Source organism: Rhopalosiphum padi, chromosome 1, assembly GCF_020882245.1.
Source record: "Rhopalosiphum padi isolate XX-2018 chromosome 1, ASM2088224v1, whole genome shotgun sequence".
Classification (NCBI taxonomy): domain Eukaryota; kingdom Metazoa; phylum Arthropoda; class Insecta; order Hemiptera; family Aphididae; genus Rhopalosiphum; species Rhopalosiphum padi.
The window spans coordinates 32,709,759-32,736,865 of record NC_083597.1 but is presented as its reverse complement, the minus strand read 5'-3'; the positions used below and the strand labels follow the sequence as shown (position 1 = coordinate 32,736,865).

At 26.8% G+C, this 27,107-nt stretch overlaps 1 protein-coding gene across 2 annotated transcripts in view; it reads left to right on the top strand.

Annotated features, from left to right (window-relative positions):
• Positions 1–27,107, top strand: part of LOC132917389 (uncharacterized) — a 290,377-nt gene that overhangs the window by 120,298 nt on the left and 142,972 nt on the right. Inside the window, exon 1 of one of the 2 annotated variants that reach the window (XM_060978106.1) lies at positions 8,783–8,834. The exons of the other annotated variant lie outside the window; for it this stretch is intronic. Within the exon in view, the coding sequence (XP_060834089.1) occupies positions 8,798–8,834 (37 nt within the window). The 5' untranslated portion in view covers positions 8,783–8,797. Of the gene's footprint in view, positions 1–8,782; positions 8,835–27,107 lie in introns of those variants that run through there. 2 annotated transcript variants of the gene reach the window in all.

The window sequence follows — 27,107 nt, the reverse complement described above, 5'->3', positions numbered from 1 at the left end:
TTTCTCTTTGTGTCTGTGTCAATTTATGTAAAACGTTAAATAGAGCCTAGCTTGGTGTGTGACAACTGTAAGCTCCGGGAATTCGCATAAAATGTATGACGGGAAATTTAAATTTTAAAAACATAAATAATGGCTGCAGAGTAACAGTTTTGTATTTAGGTCTGCCGGTGGTATTATAGAGATTGCTGTACGTATTTATCATTAAAATTCTTTTCTTGGACATTCTGGAATACACTTTTCACAGATTCATTATATTATAAAACTTCAATTTTATTTACATCTTAAATTCTAGAAAATTTAATTAATAAGAAAAAATATTTTACATGCAATATAATAGACGTTAAACAGTGTGATTTTTATTTTAACTTAGCGATTAATGCCAAGAAATATTTGTAATAAGTTATTTAATGAAATTTCTCAGTTAGTTTTTGTTTTGTAAGATTATTTTTGTATCATTATTCTTATTTTTTTTTTATGTGATATGAGAATGCTATGGAAAGATTGCTTGTCGTATTTGTGTTTAGTAGTCAATCTTAATTTTAATTGGTATATTTATATGGTATCTATAAAAAATGTACTAAAATTATTATGAAAACGTGGTATTCAATTTTAAAAAACGAAAAAATATTCTTTCCATCTATACTGTATATATATTGTTATATGTATATATTGTATATTTTGCAGAGTAAATAACAATTCAATTTGTCGTAACCAATTGGGATATGAAAATATTATATTAAAACAAATATAATTTATGTGTTGACGAATTGTATTTTCTTTTTAAATTAATACTAAAAATATGGTGTTAATATATTTTAGTTGAGTTTTCATGATGCTTGTAAAATTTCGATTTTTAATTCTACATCAGAATTTGTTATTTTATTGCTTGTTTGTAAACTAATTTAATTTGTAATTTTATACTTAATTGTATATACAACTGATTTTATGAAAAATTTTATGTTTTTTTTTTTAATATATTGTATTTATGTATTTCAGGTAAGTGATTAATGTACTATAAATGGAGAGCAATTCTAGTGCTATATAGCTACATAATGTGTAATACATCAACCACAGTATACAAGTAAGATATTGGATGTAAATTATTACATTTAAACGTGTAGGTCATCGTTAACGTCTATAACATCGTTATTTGTAATAAAAATGTAATGGATACTTTTATTGAATTCATATATATTCGTATAGATTATATATATTATATTTTAATTTTTAATTAATGTTTAAACTATATTTTAGTTTTATTATATTAGATTAGTTATAGTGATATCATCAAAATTCTTGTTTGGCTTTTACACAATACTGATTGCTATTGCTATTATTAAATCAAATAACCAGGTGATTTATCAATTTATCATCAATAATCTAAAATTGTCTTTTATTTATAAATAAGGCAACAAAAAAAAACAACTGTCGTTATTTTGTAATGAATTCGAATGATTAAAATACAAAAATATAATGGGTATTCTGAAATTAGGTTTTTTTTTTATTATTTTTAGTTGAAAAATAGTTAAATGCCGTCTTATTTGTTTTTTACGATTTTATTTATTTTTGAATGAAAATGTCAAGACCGCAAAGCTTAAAATTAAAAATGGCTAAACAATGAGGAATTGTGTGTATTCTATATACTATTGTTTTTGTGCTTGGATTAAACTGAAATATTAATCGAAAGGAATTTTCATTTAATATTTCGTTCTTTATATTAATATATATATATATATATATATATATATATATTTTAACTTCTTAATGTACAACTACTATACATTTTTATTTTTGTTGTTAAAATGTCTATCAAATCCACTCATTGTGTAAGCTAATTCTGAAAAAAACGTTATAATATTTATAATTTTTTGTTAGGTATCTAAAATTGTAATGATCAACAGAGAAAGGAATTCTTTCTTGTTTTTTTTATTTAAATATTCAATTTTGATTGCTATAACCGAAAAAAATAAAAGACTATTAAATTAATTGATAAGTAACATATTTGGAATATTTTCGTTAATTTTTGTGTAATGTTCTTAAATTCTTGCTACAATAATGATTCTACAAGAGTATATTATTTAATTTAATATTATATCATGGTTTGTAAAAAGAGTCCAAATATATTATTGTTGTATTTGTTGCAAATTTACTAATCTATTTATTTGTGTATTTTGAGTATCAAAATTAATATTTACTTAGCTAGAGTATAAGAATCATATCAAAATGTTATATTTATTTCAAATACTTATAGATTTATATTTTTAAATTTAATATCTACACAAAGCTATTAGTTATTTTCAAATGTAGATTATTATGTTTTTGCTCATTAAATTATTAGCTTTTATAAAAGGTTTCACATTTAATTACTTATATTATAGATTTTAATTTAAAACTTTCCAATAATTTTAATTGATTTTATAATAAATATGAAACCATAAACAATAATATTAAATGTAAAATAAAACAAAATTGTCTAGGAAAATTAGTGGATTACTCAGTATTTACCAGGTTTCATTTCTATTCATAGTTATAAGCTCATATAACACAAATGAAACGTGATTGCATTTTTTTTTTGTTCTTCTATGTCTGACATTATTTTCTTCGATAATTTTTTTTTTTTTTTTTAACTGTTCTTGAGTTTATTCAATATGATTTTTCTTGTTACTCAACATTTCATGTTCCTATCTGAAACAAGTTGTTTATACTGATTGTAATTTTATGTGTATGTCCTTGTTTATTATATTTAACTAATTTATATTGGGATTCAGGGCCGTACTTCTTCATGGGTGGCAGAGTTACATCTCCCTTAGATTATAAGTATTTTTTAAAACATGTAAAATATTTTAGTATTACCTTTAATACATTTTATATTTTTTACAAATTACTAGGATTAGCTAAAATTATTTATTTTATATTAGAATAATAATAATTTTTATTAGTATCATGAGGTGCAATCAATAATCGTTTATAGTATAAATTAGGACATTCATTAAATTATAAACTGTCAAAATTATTATTTTATTTGTTATTAGTTATTATATAGAACGAAATTATTATAATTATTTTGATGCTGAATTTAGTCCATTTTGTATTTATTAGTATATAATTGTATAATATGTTGATAATATAAAAATATTCATTACAATAACATTAATATTAATACTTTTTTATATTTTAAATTTGGAAAACATACTTGTTTGGAAGTGCAACATTGCCGAATAAAACTATATCAGAAGTAGTTTAATAGTTATATAAGATGCTTATAAAATGTGAAAGGTTAAAAACCAATTAATAGCATATTTTTCTTTATATTGTTGTTTTTGTTGTTGTTGTTGGGGGTTGTTTTATGGTCGGCGTGCGATGTGAACGTGGTAAATGTTGTCGTTGCGGAAATCGGCACATATAAATGGGAAGTAGATAATATCATCACATACAACGCGAGTATTGGACATTTTCTCGGTTGGCGAAGCATAGTCTTGAAAATATTACCTTTGTTCGTTTATGAAGTTGTAAGCCAAAGGAATTACAAGTATGTGTTTACGCTGGTTAACCGGATCGTGCCCACCGCCGTTGATATTGCTATCGAAGTAGAAACTTTAAAGTGGATTTTGGCTTCTCCATAATATATGTAATACTCATTTATATTAACACTGGCTTGTTAAAAATAGCTATTTTAAATCTATTATAAATATATTTATATCAATATATACGTTTAACTGATCTCGATTGATATTCCCTCATATTATTGCTTCTTTAATTTTGGGAAAGGTGTCGAAACGTATTATACATTTTATATTATTTTTGTAGTTTAATGAATATGTTACATTTATTGAGAAATTTGTTTTTATTATATGTAGTTGTCGTTTGATTATTTCTAATTTCGTGGTAAAACAGTATAAGTACTAAAATATTATTCATGATTATATATATATGTCGTGTTTTAGATTTTGAGCGGAGTGCGATGAATGTATATTGAGTTTCTAATAGTGTATATTTTATTTGATTATTTGTTATCAGTCATCATCTTTTGGAGCAGCTGGAACAATATTTATTAGATTTTAAAATTTGAGGGTTAGGTTGTAATGGTGTTTACATTAATTGTCACATAATGGCAAGGAATCTTAAATCTTTTATTTAACTCCTTTTTAAAAGTATTAAAAATATTAACTGGGTATTACTAGGTCATTACTTTTAATATATATTGGTTTAGGGTTGTTCATTAATGTTAAGATATTAATTGATACAGTGAACATAAGATGGTTTCTATGCCAATGTATAAAATCATTTCGAGAAAAAAATACTTTCCAATTATATAGTGTTTTTTTTTAAGTGTATTTTATTTTTTTTAGACCTTGATATGTCACATATGAATTGGGTGGAGAGGTAAGCACCTCATGGATGTATAATGACGTGTTACTATAATAACATAATCAACAATGGCTAATGTAATCATTGATTTTTTTTTTTTTTGAAAGTAGTCCCTGTAGTTATTTACTACCGTTTCATTAAGTCCTCTAATTCGTTACTGTGTATAAAGTAGTGTGCATTCATATATATATATTTTTAATCTTGAAAAGCAATTTATTAACGTCCTTTATTATTGTGTATAACGCCCAGAAAATACGAGACTATGAATTATTACGTTTGTGTATAATAAATGTTGTCGTTACATAATGGTCAAAATCGTAATATTTATAAACTTCAAATACGTAATAACAATATAACCCTTGTCTCCGTGTTTACCAAAGCCGCACCCGGTTCGTTTATTCCTTTAATTTTTCATTATAATAATTTTCTAGATTAGAATGTAGGTGAATACAATTGATAAGAGTGGTTTTATACCCACAATAGTGTAATTATAAGTTATAATAAATAGTCACCGATAAATGATAATATATATTTAAAAAATTGGTGGATTCTCGTAACATATATGTGATAAGGGTGGTCCACGTGAGGTTTATTTGGGTAGCCAGTTGTTTATTATACGTATTGTTTGAATATAATGCATTTTACAATTTTGATTTATTTGTAATTGTATAATAGTATAATACTTAACTGTATAAATCTTAAGTTGACTTTCTACTATCTAGAAAAACTAAAAATTATCTCGTTTATTTTTATTTTATATGTATGGTTAATGAATATTGGTTACCTAAATAAATAAATGATCTAAGTTAATACATGATATGTAGACTAACTCTCTGAAATAAGTACATAAAATAATTAATTACTTTTAAGTTTTATTATTTATTTTAAATTGTTAAATTATATAATTTCCTATTGATAAAACAATAATAATAGAATAAGATATTATCAACTGAGTATGAGTCTATTGTAGTTTGCACGAAATGCGCCAATGTTTGGTTTTATAGTTATGTTTTTATTTTATTATTATTATATTTTTATGTTAAACAGTTTTTTGGATAAAAAAAACGAACCAAAAAGTACTTAAAATTAGATTTTAACTTAATTTCTGTTTTTTTTTTTTTAATTTCCCAATAATTTAACATTGTCTTAAAATTTAAAATTATCATAATTTACAATTTTCTTGTTGTGAAATAAACAAAATTAAGCGACTGTTTAATATCCAGATAGAACTTTAAATCATAAACTTGTCTCTTATTATTATTTTTACAGTGCAGTGTGCGTTATAGTATTATTGAATACATGATGGCTCTGGTCATGGATTATACGTATTAAATGTTTCAATAAAATTTTTCTTTATATTCATTGGAATTGGACGCCTGCAATGTCAATATTTATTAGGAAGTTTATCTTAATATTTATGCAATTCATCTAAACAGTTTTAATTGAATTAAAAGGTTCAATTATATATACATAAACAGGTAAGTCAACAAATTGAAACTTATGCGAGACACATATAACTATCCCTTCTCTTACTCGACGCTAACGTCGGTCTAATATCTCTGATGTTTCCCCGGGGATTAATGTGCTCAATTATTTGGGTATTATCGTCAATAAACGTTTCCACTTAATGCGATAAATCTTCTGTAAAACCTTTACAAATTATCTAAACGTACAACTTTGGTAATCGAGACAAGCACTATGCGCGTGTTGCTATTGGTAGTATATTGAATATTCTAGAAAGCACGTCAATAAAATAAAACAATTTTGTTCGAACTTGGCATGGCATTGACTGTAAAATACTTATGTAATTAGTTGTAATGCTTCCCCTTCATTCTGCAGTATCTTATTTTAGAAACCTTAAAAACCCTCCATCAAGCGGACAGTATAAATATGCATTATAAATTATATATTTTAGATTGTCTAAATGTTTAGTCAGAACACTCCTTTAAGAACAATCCACTCATCGCTTGTAAAAATTTTAAGCAATCAATCCCTGCAGATATAACAAGTTTCAATGAAAATTATTAACTCAAGATAATAACGTGTTACATTATTTAACCATATGCTACCGGTTTAATTTTCTTTTTTTTTTTATTCATTTCATAGAAAATATATTTGATTTTTAAATATAAATGTTTCTATAAGTAGGTTTTTAATATTGCAATATTAATTAAAGAAAAAATAGCACCGAAGTTAAAATTCTCAATGCTTACCAAATGGTTATCTATACTAACTATACTGTAGATTATATATTATACAGCGTATAATATAATTTATACTAATATAAAAAACTGTAAATATATTTTTTATATAGGATAATCTCAGAAACTATTGGACCGATTTTAATAAAAGTTATATTTATAGATTCCTTGAGACTTGGATGGTGTTTTTAGCTTTTTCAACTCTTATAGATCGCTAATGCGGATCTAATCGATAAAAAGGATGACTAATAAATAAATTCATTTTGGCTCATGAAAATCGAATATTTTTTGTTATATATTATATGATTGCCATTGGTATGTAGAGTATATTACTATTATCAATAGTAGAAATATGCCATATAAGTATTGGCTGATTAACGTTGGCTGCTGGCATAGAGAAGAAAATATATTAATATATTATTATCCCTGTTAATTATTATTTCATTTTTTCTTCTTACGATTTAAAGTCAATTTCATGATAATAACTTCGCTCGATATCAATACGATTTTACGTTAAACTAACATAAGTACATAACCAGCTCATTATATCAAGTATACGTACTTGTTTTATATTTTTACCTATTTTTTTTTTAAACTATTATTCAATAGTTATTCACGCCTATTTTTTTTCAAGTTATAAAATTTCAAAAAGAATATTTAGTACCTATGCATGAAACCTAAAAATGTGTCATTACACTCTACTAACGGTATGACAAAAAGTAAGTCTAATGAAAAGATTTAAAAAGTTGAATCTTCGAAGTCAAAAAGCGATCTTATTATTATTTTTTATTTATATTCTATATCACATTTAAAAAGCACTCAAATTGTATAAACACTAACTTTTAAATGTGAACGATTAAATGTAATATTCTATGATAAACAAGTACACACAAAGGTACATTTGGCTCTTTGTCTTTTTGTTTGTTTGTCCTGGAAATGCTTCGAAACGGATGAATTGATTTTTATGGGGTTTTCACAGATATTGTATAATGAATAACGGAAAACGATAGATAGATAGATAGATAAATTTAAGGAGGCAAGTTTTTTGTTAAAACTCAATATCCATTAAAATAGATCCCTGGATCATAAAACAATTTTCTTTGTGAATTTTTGATAAACTTAAGTATTATTGTGTTCGATATCATAAACTGCATAACAGTTATGTAGTGTTTTCTGCATTGTTTATAATGACGTTGATTGTGGTTGTCGTTTCGGCTCAGCTCCAAAAATATAGTGGAACGGAGGATACACGAGTAGAAAAACACACCTGTATGAATCACTGTGAACTAGCGTAGTGTGGCGATGGCGTCAGTTGGTGGGGGTAAGGAACCGAGAGCTCCTCGCAAATTAGACGTCACGCGGGACATTCAAAAAGGGTCGGGCCCAGTGTAGTGTATTTATGGCCCCGTCTGCTTCGGTTCCTTTCTAGGAATTATGACTCACGCCCTCGCAGCCGCTTCTCCGTGTACCCAATTTGATTGCATCGCGACCGTAATTTATGCGCGCCCGTCTGTCGCCGAATTAAAATGCAATATTAGCCCATCCCTTTCGCCCAAAACACCAGTATTATACTTCGCATACACGTATAAAAAGTATATATAATATATTATTTTTACTGCTCCTGTTTTATTTTTACTCGCGCGTGCTCCCTACTCAGTTGCCCGTACTCGTCCTTCACTATGAGGTTGTCAGGTATAGGTATAGGCAGTGTATAGTATACTCGCGAATCCTTAGTATGCGCTGCCGGCACACGCGGGAGTGTTCGAGCCATTGTTACGGAGAGGTAAAGACAATTTATGGATGCCGTGTTTTTCTCGAGTTCCATTCTACCCACTGCAGGGATTCCACTCACTCTTACCGCCCTAGCACTCCGTCGTATATAGTCTAACCCTAACCACCAGTACCGCTCGATACCACAATGCACATACGTTCTTTGTCGTCGTGGTTGTCGTTACCGTTGTTGTTTGTACGTACATCGTAATAATAATATAAAACGGGAACCGAATTCCACGGTTTCACCCACTGTATACTTATCCGGGCCGCCGTTCCTGACATACAGCGCCGCACTATCACTGTTATTTTTTCACTCTAATATTATTTATTATGTATGTATTGTATACGTACTGCTTCCGCACACCGCTCCGGTGCATCGTCGTAACTTGTATGTTCTGAAAAGGGATAGCCTCGAATTCCAGCCTTCTGTGATTCGACGACCGTAAATCCTTGCCATGCGACTTTCAGATACTCACAACCCTTCACTGATAAGTAAATGACGTACAAATTAAATTTTTTTTCAATGTGTCTACAATATCTAAATAGCTTAATAGCTCAATAACCTTCAGTGACTAATGATGAAATAATGAAAATTATTATAAATTATTAATTTATTATTATAACAAAAAAACAAAAACATACTTTCTAAATTTTTTAAGTATTGAATCCGTTTTTAAATATATTTATTATTATAATTTTACAACCATTCGATACGTTTAGTTTATATATAATTCAAATTCAAACTATTTAAAACGACAATTGTTCATATATTCGTTTAATAGTTAATATAATAATAGTAAGTCATAATATTTACTTTCTTCATACTAAAGATAGTAATAGTATGCTATTCGTAGAAAAATCTTTACTTCATCGCTATTTGTTGCATGATCATCATTTTTTTTGTAATAATCATACTATATTGCATGTTGTATCTAGAACTGTCATATAAAGATTGGTTTCAGTGTTATATTAGTTTGAAGTTTTTTGAGTGGATTTGGAAAGAAGTGTGGTTGTGAAAAACGATTCGAATAAGTCTTTTTAAATCGAAAATCATATATAAATATATATATTTCTGAATTTCGGCTAGGTATTCTCTGGAGAGGACAAAATAAAAAATTTGAGGTCAGATAAAAGTGGTGTGGTACAAGTTGTAGCACATAATATATCGGAAAATACTGTAGACCTTTTCTCTAAAATTTTCGGCTATGAACTTTATTTATGGAAACTGAATCGATATGGTAGATATCCAGATAAATATCTTATATTCTTAGGTCAAGGAGAATAGTGGAAAAATATTATACATTTGTAGTAGTAGCTTATTATTATTTTTTTAGTATTATTACAAGAGTAAAAAATAATGATAATAATAATAAATTGCGAGAATTCGAACTGGATTAAATCATGTTAGGTTAACTTGACCTCGGTACCGAATTGAGTTTTGAAAAGAAGTAGTTATATTATAAGTTAGTGACAATATTATTTTTGCAAGCTTTTTATCTTTCGTTATATATATATATATATAAATACACACACATTATATATGTGTGTACAATAAATAAATAAATAGATAACCAGTCTTATGTTGCCCTAAGTAATACGAAGTTTCAAAAGCCTTATAGTAATTTTATATAATATGTTACTATAGTAACTAGTTGAAAACTTTATTTTCTTTATTTTCATAAAAGTTCATTACTTTCCTACAGCCAATCATGTTTGCAATGGTATAAACATTGCAAGAATTTATTGTTCTATGAAAATATGCTTATTCATATAATATATCACATAGTTTATTTTGACAATGTTTCCGGTAGTTTTTATATTGCTTTGACTAGACACGGTTTTTTTCCTCTTTTCCTCATAAATTGTTTGCATAATAATTTAAACTTGTGTCTCCTACTTACATATCAAAATTCGTGTGCGATAAAATACTTGTTATTATAACATTGTATGTATAATAATATATCAAATTGATATAAATCGTAGTCAAGTTTGTAAACATGTAATAATTATTAAATTAAAAACAAAAATAAAATTGTTCACTGTGTCACTGCAGACCAGCAGACCATTTATGCTTTGCTCACTCATGCCACTACATTCTATTATTCGTATTTCTAAAATTATTATTGTATAATGTAATGAATTCATGATATATTTTATTCCAGAATTGATGTTTTTGATTATATTATTAGTGTATTTTTCTTTCAAGCCACAAGTTTAGTAATCGATTTTAAGAAATTATTTTATTTTTTGTATTATTAACGAAACCCATTTATATTTTATATTTTATATTTTATATTAAACATTGAATCATAATCATACGTTATTGCGTAAAATATTACTTTAGACGTGGACACAATACAATGGGTTTCATTGAGGTTCCATTTAAATATTGGAGTTTAGTTTTCATTTTTCTTATGCTTTATTGTGTATATAATACACGTTGTTACATAGTATATTCTATACTTGCAGAAAATATTAAAACCATTGAGGAGTAAATATTTTGATATTATGAAAAATACGTAAAATATATACCTATGTTTTTGTATGAGTGATATTTTGATTTGAAAAAGTATAAAATATAAATATAGAAATGTCATGAATAACCTCTATAGTGTATTGTACTATTTTATTATTTATTCATACATAATATGTAAACATATGTTATCCGTACATTGTTCATATCATACATGTATTGTGGTCAGAATACCGGAATAAAAAGTTTCTGAAAAATAGGTACTTCATGTTATAAATGTTATTCATATAATACTTTATACACAATATATCTCAAACACAAAATCCCTAGAAAAAAAATTCAAGTAGAAAAATATATAGGTTGGTATAAAAGTAAATAAACACAAGACACTGAACCATCGAAGACTTGATTAAGTTTAAACTTTCGTTTACAAGATATACAATATATATATATATATATATATTTATTGTCTTGATAACTTTCTTTTTAGGATATTTTGGTTTAAAACCATTAGGTTAAAATCATATATAATACATGATATATATATATTTTCTTTTATGTGTTAAAATAGGTTTAGTAGAAGTTTCCTTTTAATAATTTTTATCATTTACTATTGCCGATTAAAAAACTGCCAAATGATGGTAATTAATCTATGTATTTAGCTTTCAAATATATTTTACTAAAAATATTTATTTCTTAAATATAAATAATATAATATGTATTATCGAATTTGCTACCAAGAAGCTAGTCCAGTACTTTCTTTAATATTTGATTTTGATAAGTGAGTTATGAATTGGTTGTCTAGAATTTATATAATGGCTATATCTATTTCATAATATATTCATATTTGCTTTCCTTCTTTAATTAGTCAAGTACAACAGCTTAAATTTAATGAGTTAACCCAATATCTCTGTACACCATAATATGTGAACACTTATTAAGTGTATCACAACTTCAAAATTAGATTGACACTGTTGATTTTATCGTTTTTTTAAAAAAAATTTTTTATTGAATAGATTTTTATTTTAACATGTTCACGTTTTATCGATTTTAATAAAATTGAGGTTTACTTAAATATTTTTTTTTTTTTTTTTAATCACAAATATCCAGAAAAGTATTAATTTGGCTATTTTTATGTTTATTAGTAGAGTTTGAAAGTTCTAGCAAATGGATATTTTTCTCCGGTAAGTTATAGAACATCAAACGTAAGATACAAATTTGTTTCACACTTTCTTGACGTCATTATAAGACATTTTATTTTACTAATCTTTTTGCATATTTACGGACTATAGTGTTATTTTTCTAATTTAAAGTTGTACGTGCTATTAATAGGTTTATTTTTTTAACAGAGAAAATAAACAATATAATTCCAATAAAGTATATAAATCTGTAAACAAAAACATGTATTTTGGTTTTTAAATAGTGGGTACGCTATCTGCACTTGTTATCACCAATGACATTGGACAATGTATTCATTTCATTTTCAATAATTTGGTTACTATTAAAATTTTTGTTAGACGCATTGTTCTTACTGCAATTATTGGATTCGTTGTGTATACTTGCCAAATCTAACCAATAATTATAGGTAGATTCAAAATATCAACTACCATGTTTTATATATAAAAAAAAAAATATATATATAGTTTGTATTATAAAAATCTAAGAATTTTTGTTGACAATTTTATTTTTTATATTTACCAGTTTTAAGTGTTTTTTTTTGCTTATTTTGGTGTTTTTAAGTGTAACTGCTGAGCCCATTTTATGAAGTAATTAATGAATGGCTTAAATATAATATATAATTATATTTCATTGTATAGTAATGGGTATCACATTGTTAATTTTTCTCTACCTAACGGGTATTAACCGTAATATACATAATAATATACTATATTATATATATATATATAATATAATATTGAAGTTGTAACTCGTGTGAATCTTCGATGTTTTAATACGCATTAGGATTTCTCAAACTTCATTAATATTTTATTTGTCCTTAAATTTAGATTTATTTGTTTACATCTAATCTAATTATTTATGATACAATTTATTTCTACAAAGGTTTTTACTTCAATAAATTTTTTTTGGAATTATTATACAAAAAAAAAAAAATAAAATAAAATAAGCAAAATATAACTTGATAAATTCTAGTAGGTTTCAGGAATATTAAAATATTATATGGTAATAAAGTTCTATTAAGGATTTTACTTTCACTATGTTTTTAAAGGTTATAATCTATATTCTTTAAATTAACAATTGTATAATAATAGATTTATAAAAATAGTGTTTTCAGAAACGATGTTTTTAAATAATTTGTATTATGTCAAAGTGTTTAAACAATGATATTTTTTTGTTATATATTTATTTTTATGTATTACAATAAACAGCAATATTAATACTTAATGTAGCTTATGATATTGCATTATATATCACTAATAATTTATATTAATAATTGTTGTTTAGGGTAAAATGTAATACCTACTTATTGTTTTACACATATTATAAATGCTTCAAATTTCTTAAAAAAATATAATGTACCTTCTATTTTTTCATACTAAAAAAAAACTAATTAAGAGTAAATTATTAATTTGATTTATTATTCCTTTTATTCATTTTCTCCTTATTTTTCTTTAATGTAAAAACACCAAATATTATAATGATATACTCGCAGGCGTGGTTTAAAATAATTTCAGTATCCCAATAAAACATTATTTTACCATCAAATAGTAATTGCGCTAAAGTTTTATTATTATTATTGTATACATTACTGGCCGCACCCCCTGTTAGGATTTTTATTTTTTTTGTAACGTTATTATTTTATGAGCATTGAATTCAAATAGTTACCACGAGAGAAAAAAAATAAAGTGGTGAATAATTTATTCTCTCCGCGCTATTTTAGTACTGTAATAATAGTACTAATTATATTGTAATGTCGCGGTGGCTTCCGTAATATAAATTTTATTTTCTGTCGATCGTATAATATATAAATTCGGTTTGTGACCATGTGGTTGTATAACATACTTAACGTATATATCTGTTGGCTAAATGTGCATACAAACAAATGATTTGCATTAATGAATTGTTAAGTTAAGGTTATAAGTATATTTTAACTTTTTAACTTAACTAGTTAATTTTGGGTTTCTTTCAATTTAACTACTAGCTTAACTTAAAAAAATTAAATTGATGAATTACATATTTATTTAAAGAAGTTATGTGAATTTAATGTTAACAAAAAACTGCATCGGGGTACCATATAGAAATATTGAATAAACACTAAATTGTTTTATATTATTATAATACAAGTTCATGTTATTAAAAATGTTCTTAGTGTTAAAAGGTTTAAGAATATTGTTTATTGACTTTTAACTTAATCAAGTTAACCAAAAATTAATTTAACTTTTTGTTATTAATTGAGTTAAGAACAAAGTCATTAACTTGTTCAACTTTGATAAATACATAATATTAATACTAATTATAATATATAACGATATTATTATCATTGGCTATGAGGAGTATTCTCTACGAGTAAATTTTGTGATATATTGTTTAGTATTTATGATTGTACTACAAAAATTTACGTGACCATGTGCAAAGTAAACTCTGGAGTCTTCTTCAGTGTTTTACTCCGTGTAAGAATAGTATACAATTATAATACAACGACCGTTGAATGTGCTCGCACAGTAATGATTCATAATAAGTATAAGCTGCTCCTAAAACTAAAAGCTACCCTCTCCTCTTAATCCTCTCGGAAATGTATTTTTAACACAAACCACGGAATCTACAGCCGTCATGCCGTAGATAAGTGTATTATAAATACCATCGTGTTTTTAGATTTTTTTTTGTGTGTTTTTTTTTTGTTGTCGTACCTATATAATATGATTGTATTGTGATTTAATTGTTAATTTACATTTACTCTTTCAAAAAAATGTTCCACTTTATATCGCAACCCATTTTATATCACACTTGCTATTATGTTATTATTTTTAGTTTTACTGATGAAACAACATTGAGTTTATAAACAAATGTTTTATCGAATTAAAATCAATCCGTTTTTGGATTATCTAAAAAACCTTTTGCATTTATTAATTTATTCATTTAAAATAAAAATGTATCATATTTACATATTTTATAATTGTGGAGGTATATGTGGTTATTAATCACTAAAATAAATAATACTTACAAGTTTACGAAAAATGTTCAAAATTATTTTAATATGTACAATAATTACAATATTTTTACAAATAAAAGTTAAATTACTGATTTAGTGTGTAGTTAAATATATTATATTAATTTTAAATTACTAATTGATTTAATATCTGCTGTTGCTAGTGTAGTATACCTATCTCTCGAAGGTACACAAAAAGATCTATAAACAATTAACACTATCACGAAATACTTTATTTTACATAAAACAAACACACAAAAATACGGGTCTCTATGAATCGCTCACAAGATATATGCGTCTCTCACTCGAAACCCGCACTGTCCCCCTACTGTGGTGCTTACGTCCTTAAATATTATTTTACAAGGTGCTGCCTCAGCTCATTTGCTTCATTAGCCTAATATTACGCAATTAAACATTTAACTAAAATAAGCAATATTGTTCCCATTATTATTTGTTGGCACATGCCATATACAACACTCCCTAATGTTATTAAAAAAAATATGTCCTCATATTTTACATTTAAAACTATGCAATTGTATACAATTATAATATTAAATTTAAAAAACTAGTTGTATTACGTATTTTTAGTGTTTGGAGTGTGGAAAGGTAAATAGGAATAGCATATATTATATTTTCTGAGAGGAAAACTTTTGGGATAGGGTAAAATTTATAATATTTCAAAACTTTCTATAACTGTTGTGACCAGAATTCGTTTTTTTTTTTGTCCATTCATATATTATGTGATTGCTTCATGCTGATTGTCATCAGAAATATTTAGTTATTTTTAATATTTATTATTTAAATGCTTAATTGTAGTATCTCTGTTTTTCATCTTCTTGTTTGAGGTGTTTACACAATGATTATTTTGTTTTGTCTATTGAGCGGTTTTCGAAATTATAGAGTAGGTGTATATTATACATAATATATATATTGTTATTATTATTATTTTTTTTATAAAAGGATGCAGTGTGATGGGGAAAAATTAAAAAGATCGCTAGACGGAGTAAAAAAAAATTACATAAGTGTGGAGGTTATTGCTGAGTTTACTATTTTATTCATCTCCTTCGTTGTATATTGTGTAGATTGAATCCTCTTGTGGCTGCTAATGTTAATATTTAGTAGTCTTGGTGATGTGTTGGTTGACCGTCGTCGTTTATACCTTTGTTTTGATACCGATTTTATGTTAAATTTGTTTTACATTTTTTTTTTTTTTTTTTTTTTAACAAAATAATATTAGTTAGGTATTACATTATTTTTTTTTTTTTTTCATCTCACTGTTTACATTTTTGTGAAATTGATTTTATAAGTGTAACAACATCAGTAGCTTCTTGGATTAATTTATAATGATTTTAATTGTGCGAAATGGATTATTTTTTTTGAGTATGTATTGGAGATTGTATTGTTTATATTTTATTCATTTATTGTAATATTATGATGTTCGAACGTATTTTGTAGTTGGTCTTACATTGTGATTTTTTATATATAACCAATTTCGTTTTGTTCATGTGTAACCAGTCTATTAATTATTTGTTTATTTAACTTCATATAATTATCTTTGTGGAATAGGAGGGGGCATGGTTAACATGTTTATTTTGATAATAGCTGGGTATATTTTATATCCTATGAACCCTATTATTATGGTAAGCATGGTTAACCATGTTATATAAATTATGTCACCTAAGAAATCATCAATAAGTGGTTGTGGTATTTTTTTTAACATTATATCATTAAAGTATTTTTCGGGGTCTCGTATTTGTTTTGTTACGTGAAAGTTAGGAATTTCATCGATCCAATTTTGATTTAAAATTTCCGTCAAATTTGAAAAGGATATGCTTTCTTTTTTATTCTCGTGGTTTATATTTAATGATTTAATTTTTGTCCATGATACTGGTAATACCCTTTTGACTGAGTATGTATTTAAATTGTTAGTTTCGCAAGGGTACATTTTTGGTATTAAAATGATATCATTTCTTAATAGTTCATAGTTACACGGAAAGGTTATTTTTATTAAACCTGGGTGATTGTAATTTAATTTAAGTTCTTCTGTTTTGGTTATATTCAATATTTCTTTTTTTATGCTTAAGGTAGGTTGTGGGTTAGTTATGACGTATGTGTTTATTCCTATTTGTTTTATTATTATAGAGTCGTCATCATATTGTTTAATGCACTGGAAATAGCAGTATTGATTAATTATATCTAATTTTTTGTTTTTAAAGATTGCTTCCACACATTTTGGGGAAAGGGTAATATCAGATGAAAATTTTGGAATATAACATAGGTCCGTGATTGGTGGGTCACAGTGTTGTAGGCCGATTCCTGATATTATCCTGTGTTCATCATTCATGGTATTTATCGCTATATATGTTTTTTCTGAGTATATAATGCAAGTAGACTCGTGAAACTTAAAATGAGTTGGAATGTATTGATATAGTTTCCATTTTGCAGATTTTTCTTGGATAGGTATTTTTATTTTAATTAGAATTTTTGATTTTGAAAATTGACATTCGGTAATTGGTAAGTTATAATATGTATGAAAATGTTCTAATGGTATAGTTAATTCATATCCATCTCTTTCGATTGCCCTTATTAATTTTATTAAGTCGTTATACAGTATTTTTGATTTTATGATCCTTGCTGGAATTTTATGTAGCTTACAGTGTAAATGAATATTTGTATCTCTTTCATTATTTGTAAATTTTAGAATTACTGAAATTAAATTGTATGTTATTTCTTGGATACCTTAAATCATATTCTCCTGATTTGTTTTTTCTAGTAAGTTATTTATTTTTTCTTCATTTATAAATTTTGAAAAACTATCTTTTAATAATTTGATATTGTTTTTAGTATTTTTTGTGTATTTATTGAGTTCTGTAGTTATGTTTGTTAGATCTTTATGGTCTGATGCGAAAACGTTTTTAAATTTGTTAATTTGTTGATCTAACATTTCTTCATTTGTGTAAAAAGTTTTTAATTGTTTTTCTGTTGCGACATTACAACAGAAGTGATATAAATTCCCGAAAAATTGAATTCCCCTTTTTGATCTACTGTTTAATAGGCCTTTATTTAAATCTAATGTGTTTGTATCGCTTTCTCTTATGTTTTTATTTATGGTGCTTAATATATCTATTGTTTGGTTAACAATGTTGCAGTAGTTTGTGTTTTTATTTTCACAGTATTTTTCAACCCCCCAGTTATTTTTTATATTTTCCAAATTGTCATCTGGGTAATCGTCTTGCAATTCCTGTGTATAGATTAGAGGAATGCTTTTGTCATATAGAATGGCCTCTGGTACCTCGTCAAAAAAGGCTCCGGGAGATAAAATTACAGCTATATCTTCTTCTGCGTTAGCGTTGATGAGTACTGTAACGACTGTGAGGATTTTAAAAAACATCTAGAACCAAAGACTGAATTAAACATAATTATAAAATAATTTCCTATCGCTCTGTACGTTAAATTATCACCCATATACATTATACATATACCCGAGTACATCAGCAAATATTGTTATAATATAATATGTATTATTTTTAGGTATTAATTATTTTTTATAACTTAAACTAGTTACTTACAGTACTTATAACTAAAGTTTACTTCAATGAAATACTTACTTTATAAAATGCAGTATAAGCTTTTAATTTTATGAACACTATTGTCTACAATTTAGTTTTTGGTTTGTTAAAAAAAAACCAAAATAAATGTTAGCTAGTGTTGTGTAAAAATTAACCTTTTTTTTATATTAACTTGCCTAGTGTTAAGTTTGATTATGGTATATTATTTTCCCCTGTGTTTGATACTGCTGCTTCATAAAAAGGTTTTATTCTTTGTACATGTATGATATCTATGGTTTTTTTTCCTTTTAAGATTAAATCTACTTTGTAATTTACGTCAGATATTTTTTCAATAATAGTAAAAGGGCCCCTATATTTATTAGCTAATTTCTTTGATTTATCTTTTTCGTAGAAATCAAATTTTATTAATACTTTTTGTCCCGGTTTGAAATTAATATTTTTGTGACTTATGTCATATTGTTTTTTCTGAACAGCTTGTTCTTTTTCGACAATTTTGGGAATAGTGTCTCTAATTTTTTGAAGTTGCTTTAGTGCTTTAGTAAAGTCAAACAACTCGTCTTCTGTAGTTAATTTATTATCTATAGGTTGGTTTGCTTCTATACCGTGGAGTAAATAAAATGGGCTTACTTTTAATCTCGAACTTGGGCTAGTATTATAAGCAAAAATGATCATTTTATAATATAATGACCAGTCTTTTTGATTTACATTTACATAATGTGATAAACTATTGCAGATGATTTTGTTCATAAGTTCGGTCATACCTTGTGTCTGTGGATGATACGCACTAGAGAAAATTTGTGAAATACCTAATTTTTTACAGGCATAGTCTACCTCTTTATTTTTGAAATGGGTGCTCCTATCGCTACAAAAATATTTAGGTACCCCGTAAGATGTTATTAAGTCCATTAGAAAACTTATTGTTGCGGCTCCGTTTGCATTTGTAACTGCCTTTGCGAAAGCCATTTTTGTGGCGTTACAGGTAGCAACAATGAGGTATTTTTTCCCCCTAGAGGTGGGCAACGGTCCTAAATAATCGAATGTTAGTCTTTGCATTGGCTTCCCTGAAAGTAATGGTATTGGTTGTAGTAAACCGTGGCCTTTGCCTATTGGATTTTTAATCATTTGACAAGAAATGCATGTTTTTATAAAATTTGTGGTGTCTTTTATTATTGTGGGCCAATAATATTTTTGTTTTAATTTAGCTAAGGTTTTTGTTATCCCGAAGTGTCCGCTAAAAACTGATTCATGGTAAGATTTAATAATAGTGTTAGTCATTTTTTTTGGTATTACTAATAGGTTATTAATTCCGTGAGGTGACCAATTTTTAAAATATAGTAGTTCCTGCTTTATTAAATATTTTCTTGATTTTTTAAAATATTTATTTTTTTTATCTCCCAGTAATGATAAAATTATACCGTTGCAAAATTCGTCTTCTGTCTGTAGTGTTTTTAATGTCTCCGGTTTTATATTGTCGGATCTAATTTCGAAATTTGTAGAGTTAGCATTAATTTCGTCTTTATCGTTCTCATATAATATATCTGTTATTTTTGTTGTATGAACGGGGTAACGTGAGAGACAATCTGCCGCCGTGTTCCATGAGCCAGGGCGATGTTTTATTTCTAGGTCAAATTCTAATAATTTAAAAATGAATTTAGTTATCCTAGAAGATGGATTCTTCATTGTTTTATAAAATTGTAGACTTGAGTGGTCACTGAAGACTGTTATTTTCCTTCCTATAAGGTATTCTCTAAAGTAATTAGTTGCAAATACTACAGCCGACATTTCTAATTCTGTAGTGGTGAAATTTTTTTCACCCCCTTTCAATTTCCTAGACGCGTAACTAATCGGGTGTCTTTTTCCGTTTTCATCTTCCTGTTCGAGTATTCCAGATAGTCCTTCTAATGAGGCGTCGGTGGTAACAAAAACAGGGTAACCGTCTTTGAAATGTGCCATAACCGGTGCGGTTGTTATCGCCTTTTTTAAAGTCTCAAAAGATATTTCTTGTTCGTTTCCCCACATAAATTTATTTTCTTTTTTTGTCAAATTAGTTAAAGGACTTGCAATTTTTGCGAAATCTTTAATGTATTTTCTGTAGTAACTAGTGAGTCCAACAAAAGCTCGTACATCTTTAATTTTTTTTGGTATTGGAAATTTTACAATTGCTTCTGTATTCTTTCCGAGAGGTTTTAGTCCAACGTTAGAGACTGTGTGGCCAAGTAATTCAATTTCTGATTTTAAAAAGGTGCATTTATTTGTTTTTAATTTTAAGCCGGTTTCTTCTAGTCTAATAAAAATTTGTTCTAATCTAATTAATGCTTCTTCAAAACTGTTTCCAAAACAACATATATCATCAAGATACGCTATCATGGTTTTATACAAATAGTCGCTAAACACGTTGTTAATGATTCTTTGAAAGATTGGAGCTGAGTTTTTAAACCCTTGCGGTATCCTTTTAAAATTAAATAGTCCAAAATCTGTAATAAATCCTGTCTTATCTTGGTCCTCTTGTTTTATTGGTATTTGAAAATAACCTTGGGCCATGTCGATAGAAGAGTAGTATTTGGCTCCTTCTAAACTTCTAAAAAGGTCCTGTGATCGTGGTATTGGGTGTTTGTCAGCTATAGTCTCGTTGTTCAATTTTCTGTAGTCTACCAAGAATCGGTATTCCCCCTTTTCCTTCTTTGGAATTAAGAAAACAGGTGCAGCGTAACTACTTCTACTGGGTTCAATAATGTCAGCGTCTATCATTTGGTCAATTAATATTTTTAATTTTTCTCTTTGCATCGGAGAAACTCTAAATGGTGGTTGAAATATAGGTTTATCTGATTTTAATTTGATTTCGCATGGTTCTATGTTAGCACAATTTATATCTAGTGGGTCTGAAGTGAATAAGTGTTTATAGTTATTAATTAATTTTAGGGCTTCTTTACGTTGTTTGTTATTTAATTCTTGAGAAATTTTAATTACGTTTCCTTGTTTATCGGTGACTTCATTAATATTTTCGTTATTATATTTTTCTTGCTTAGTTGTATATATTGTTTTTATATTTTTTTCTGCAAATTCTGTAATTTTTTTTATATTTGGCGTATTTGTTTTTACGATATTTGCTATTGTCATTCCTGTGGGAATGTTACTGTGAAGATTTGAAAAATTGTAAAGAGTTATACCGTCTTCATTATTAACAAAGGATGATTCTAATGTTAGAAGTTTATTTTTGGTTAATCGATCAATTGGTTCTATTACGTAACTTGTGCCTATTATATTTGTGTTTATGTCGAAGTTTTTAATATTTATTTTATTTTTCGGTGGAATATTTATATTGTAATTTGATACAATTTTTCCTATATATTTTTGTTTGTCAAAGTTTATGCTTGTTATATTATATTTTGTTCCTATATTATTGTTTTTGCTTTGTGTGTTATAATTATACCATAGTTTATCCATAGGTATTAAGACATCGTTATTTAATTCTAAATTTTTATCTTTAAAATTGATGATTAAGTTATTTTTTATGTTGAAATCATTTCCCAGTAGTATTTTGCAGTTCAATCCTTTGATTACGTACGCATCAATAGAGTACGTGTTCCCATTTATTTTTACCACTAATTTTATTTTGCCTAATTGTTCTAATTTGGTATTATCTGCTCCTGTTATCACAATATCTTCCTCTTTTTTTGCGAGTTCCATATCGTTAACTAAAGACATATCTATGCACGAAATATTAGATCCTGTGTCAATTATTGCATATTTTTCAATACCTTCATGTTCTACTATTATTGATAATACTCTTGTATTGTAATGTTTGTCTACATAGGTGCAGACATATTTATTAATATTTTTTGATTCATTGTTAATAGAGTTATTAGAGTTATTTAGATATATGTCTTTAATTTTATTTGTTTCAATTGCAGAACCGTCATTTTTGTTGTCATTGATAGGATATATATTTTCATCGTTTTGTAAAAGGTTGTCATCTTTTTCTTCGGGTAGTGATAGTATTTTAATTTTTATAGGGGTATTTTGAAATATAAATTTGATCATATTAGAAGTGATATCCCATTTTTTGTTGTCTAAGCCTGAACATATTTTTGGCAACGCTAATTTTTTTATTTTATTTTCTATGCAAAATTGTTTTGTGTTTTCTAGAGTTTTAAAAATATTAGAATACTTAGGTTTGTCATTATAATTGTCTTTTGTAATCAGATATAATAACCATTGATCGTCTGTTTTTAGGTGAGCTATTTCGTTAGTATTTTTATTTTGATTAATTAACTGTTTTATATTATTAAATTTGTTTTTAAATTTTAACGCTATTTCTGGGGACATCGTGAGACATTTGCTGACGCAGTGGCCTATTGCCCAAGTTTTGTCTAGTAAAAAAATATCTCCGGTTACTTCTAAATAGTCACACGCTCGAGTAGCATTCGTATTATTGCTGAGTAAGAAGTTTTGAAATTCTGACTCTGGTTCTGGGTTATTTTTTAAATACATGTTTTCAATTTCTGTTTCGCTTATATCTAGGTTTTGATTAACAATAGTTTTATTTAATTTATGATCGTACCATTTTTTAATAAAATGTATATAATTATTTTTCTCTATTCCCTTGATTTCCTTATAAGTTATATTATTTAGTTCATAAGTGTTTATCCGAGTTAGCTGATCCGATTTTTTTTCTAACTCGGACCTTAATCGTTTTTTGGCATTTTACAATTATCCGCGTAGTGTCCTCGCTCGTTACACCTATAGCAAGTAACTCTCTCGGATTCTTTCGCATAGCGGTCTTCTCTATATTTTCCTGGTACTCTTTCTCGACTGTTCTCTCTGCTGTATTGCTGGTTTTTTGTGAATCGTTTTTCTTCGTCTATGTTTTTACTACACTGTTTATAATTTCCTCTTGTTTCCCTGTCTTTATCGTCTCTATGTTTATACGTTATAAAATCTCTGTCATAACTTCTATCTCTACTACTTTCCCTAGAACTATCATAGTTGTTCTTTCTTTCTCTTGAGTATGATCTGTCTCTATTGTAATTGTTGTCTTTGCTATTATCTCTAGAATATCGATTATACGACCTAGAGGGGTAAGGACTATTATCTCTTTTATTGTAATTCCTCTCTTCGCTATCATTTCTCCTATATGGGTATGGACTGTTATTTCGGTACTCGCGTTTATCATCGTCGAAGTCTCTTTTCCTATTGTAACTTCGTCCTCTGTTTTCATTATAATCACGACTATTATTTTTATGTTTATTGTTGCCATCAAAATGTACCGATCTATTTCTTAAAAGGTTTATTTTTTGTATTTCGTCACTTAATTTGTTTATATTTATTTTATTCTCTCGATCTCTAGAGAAACTGTCCTTTATTTGCCTTCTCAATTCATTGTTCTCTATTTCTATATCTTTTGTTTTTTGGTTTAATTGTAATACTTGTTCATTTAGAATTTCTGTGTATTCACTCATATCATCTTTTTTATTTTTTATCCTAAACTGCATCAGTTCAAATTTTTTTAAATTTTCTTTTAAGTTTTTTAAGCTATTATTGTCTTGCATCGAAATTGATTGTAAAATGTTATCCTTTAAACCTTTTAAAATATATCCACAAATATCTTTTTCACTCATGTGCTTATTTACCTGCCTACATAAACTTTCTATTTCAGCTAAGAAACTTGTGGTAGATTCATTTTCCCCTTGCCTACGTTTTTCTAGTTTGATTTGCAATATAGTGTCATGTCCTATGGGTTGAAATTCATTTAAAAAAATTTCTTCTAATTCTTTCCATGACCAATTTCCTTTTTGGTCTTCAAGATTTTCTAAAAAGGTACTGGCTGTGCCTTTTACAAAAATTGAAAAGTATTTTAGTTTGTCGTTTTCATTCCATTCATTAATGTCGCTAATCTTATTATATTGTTTAAAAAATTTTCTAACGTCCTCAGTCCCAGTAAAATTATCAGGTTTAATCATAAGAGTTTTTTCATTCATTCTCCTTTTGCTCGGTGCAATTGGTGGGGGTAGAATAGAGTTGATGCTTAAATTAGGATTAGCTTGATTATTTGTTGAGTTATCTTTGTTGAGCACTATTTCCTGATATATGTGTTTTGAATTTTCGGGAGAAGTAATAGAATCCTCAAAATGTATTAAGGTATTTTTATATAATTGTGTGCTTTGATCTTGAGAGTTACTACCAGATGTGTTTGAATTTTCTAAGATTTTTTCAACTCTATTTGAAAATGAATTTAAACTATTGTTTAAGTTGTCGTATAATGCTAATGATGTTGAGTAAGTAGTTGATGGGTTTTTATTACTGTCTTTTTGATCGGGACTGGAGTCGGATAGCTCAGCGTCTTTCAGTAAAGTGTTTAAATCAATTTTATTAGTGATCGAATTATTAAGAATTATATTACGTTTTTCAACGTCTAAAGAATCATCCACGTCTTCCAAAGTTATAGCTCCTCTTAAATATCTGCTTAGTCTAGATCTTAATTCGGTAGTAGTTCCAGTAGATTTTAGATTTTTATTTACGCAATATTGTATAAGAAATGGTTTTTTGAGAGTATAGATATCTGTTGCAGTATTTATCGTAATAGAAAGATCCGATCTAGGGTCTTTAAGTTGACTCATTAAACTATAAATTTAAAAAATTATTTTAAATAATCCTAAATATATACTTGGTCATATAAAATGTGTTAACTGTAATTAATTAATTACAACTAAAATTATATACTTAATTTATAACATTTTTGAAATCCCGAAAAAGGTAATTAGTAAAAGTTTTATTAGATATATTGCAAGAAAAATTTATTTAGAGTGTTCACACAGCCAATTTATACTACTAGATTAATTATATTAAACTATAAAACTAATTAAATAATTACTACCCTCACTAAAATTAAAATATAATTAATTAACGCTAATAATAATCTTAAAAAAAAATATTGATAAACGAAGTATTTGTAAATATAGATCATGAATATATCAGTTATAACCAAACACAAATATTCACCTCGAGTGTGTAAAACACAAAAATTGTGGATCCAATTGGTCGTAGTCTTCCTGCCGTGAGAGTTCAATCTGATAAAGTTTAAAACGCGATATGTGTAAAAGTAAAACACACAAAAATGACTTGTATTTAATCAACACAAAAACAAACAAAAACACAAATGTTCAAAAGTAATTCGGGTAGTGGATTACGAATGACGTTGGGCGCCACTGTAGTATACCTATCTCTCGAAGGTACACAAAAAGATCTATAAACAATTAACACTATCACGAAATACTTTATTTTACATAAAACAAACACACAAAAATACGGGTCTCTATGAATCGCTCACAAGATATATGCGTCTCTCACTCGAAACCCGCACTGTCCCCCTACTGTGGTGCTTACGTCCTTAAATATTATTTTACAAGGTGCTGCCTCAGCTCATTTGCTTCATTAGCCTAATATTACGCAATTAAACATTTAACTAAAATAAGCAATATTGTTCCCATTATTATTTGTTGGCACATGCCATATACAACACTAGTGTCATTTTATTTTATTTATACGTATGCGCTTCTGATGTTGAAAATATTTGCAGATTAGAAGCATCGTTTATGAAATAAACATTGCCTTGTAAAACTTAATCAATCGAAATCTTTATATAACTGCTATGTAAAATTGTAAAGCTTTGACGTAAATAAATGGGAATTTCTCGGATGTTCACCGGTGGTATGGCCTTTTACTAAAGACTTATAAAATAATCCTCTTTTTCACGCTTTTATGGAACGTATAATATAATGTTGATTAGCAGTGTAAATAACAACAAAGGGGTAAAGAGAAGATTTGTAAAGACTAAGAATTATGGACTACGAGTTTGAAATTAATTCAAAGATTTAAAGGTAAAAAATAAATATAAACCGTAGTTGTTACTGCATCTGTTGTTTATGATTTTACTCAGACATTGTGTTAATATAAATATAGAATTTCGGTTTAACGATTTATTCAGATCGAAGGTGGAGATAGTCTTTTATTTTTTATTTTAAGTTGTCTTTGATTTTTACAGTATTGCTTTCAATAATTCATTTTTTATGGTGATCAAAGAATTTTTAACATTAAATAAATATTTTTGATTTTAATCCAAGTGAAGAACTATATATTAGTAAGTTATCAATATGATGTTTTTTTTTTTTTTTTGTTAATTATCTTTTTCTTTTTTTACTTTTTTTTTTACTGGAAGAACAGCTTAAAAAGTTTAATATAGGATCTTTAAAGATGATCTTAAATTTAGTATAGATTATACTTCCTTACTTAGAAGAGGTGGCTTATCGATGTTCTCAAAAGTTTTGATAAGCGCATGGAAACTATACTGACAACCATAGAAAATATTAGGAGAAATGCAACCAAGCTCAGTTATTACAGATATACGTTTATGGATCGTTTTTTATTCTGTAGCTTACCTATGTCTTTCAAATTTAATATCACTCCAATATAATACGCTGAATTGAGCAAACAAGAAGGTTATCTAACATCAATCAACCCGTTTGGGCAATTATTTTTCGGTACTCCATAAGTTAAATATT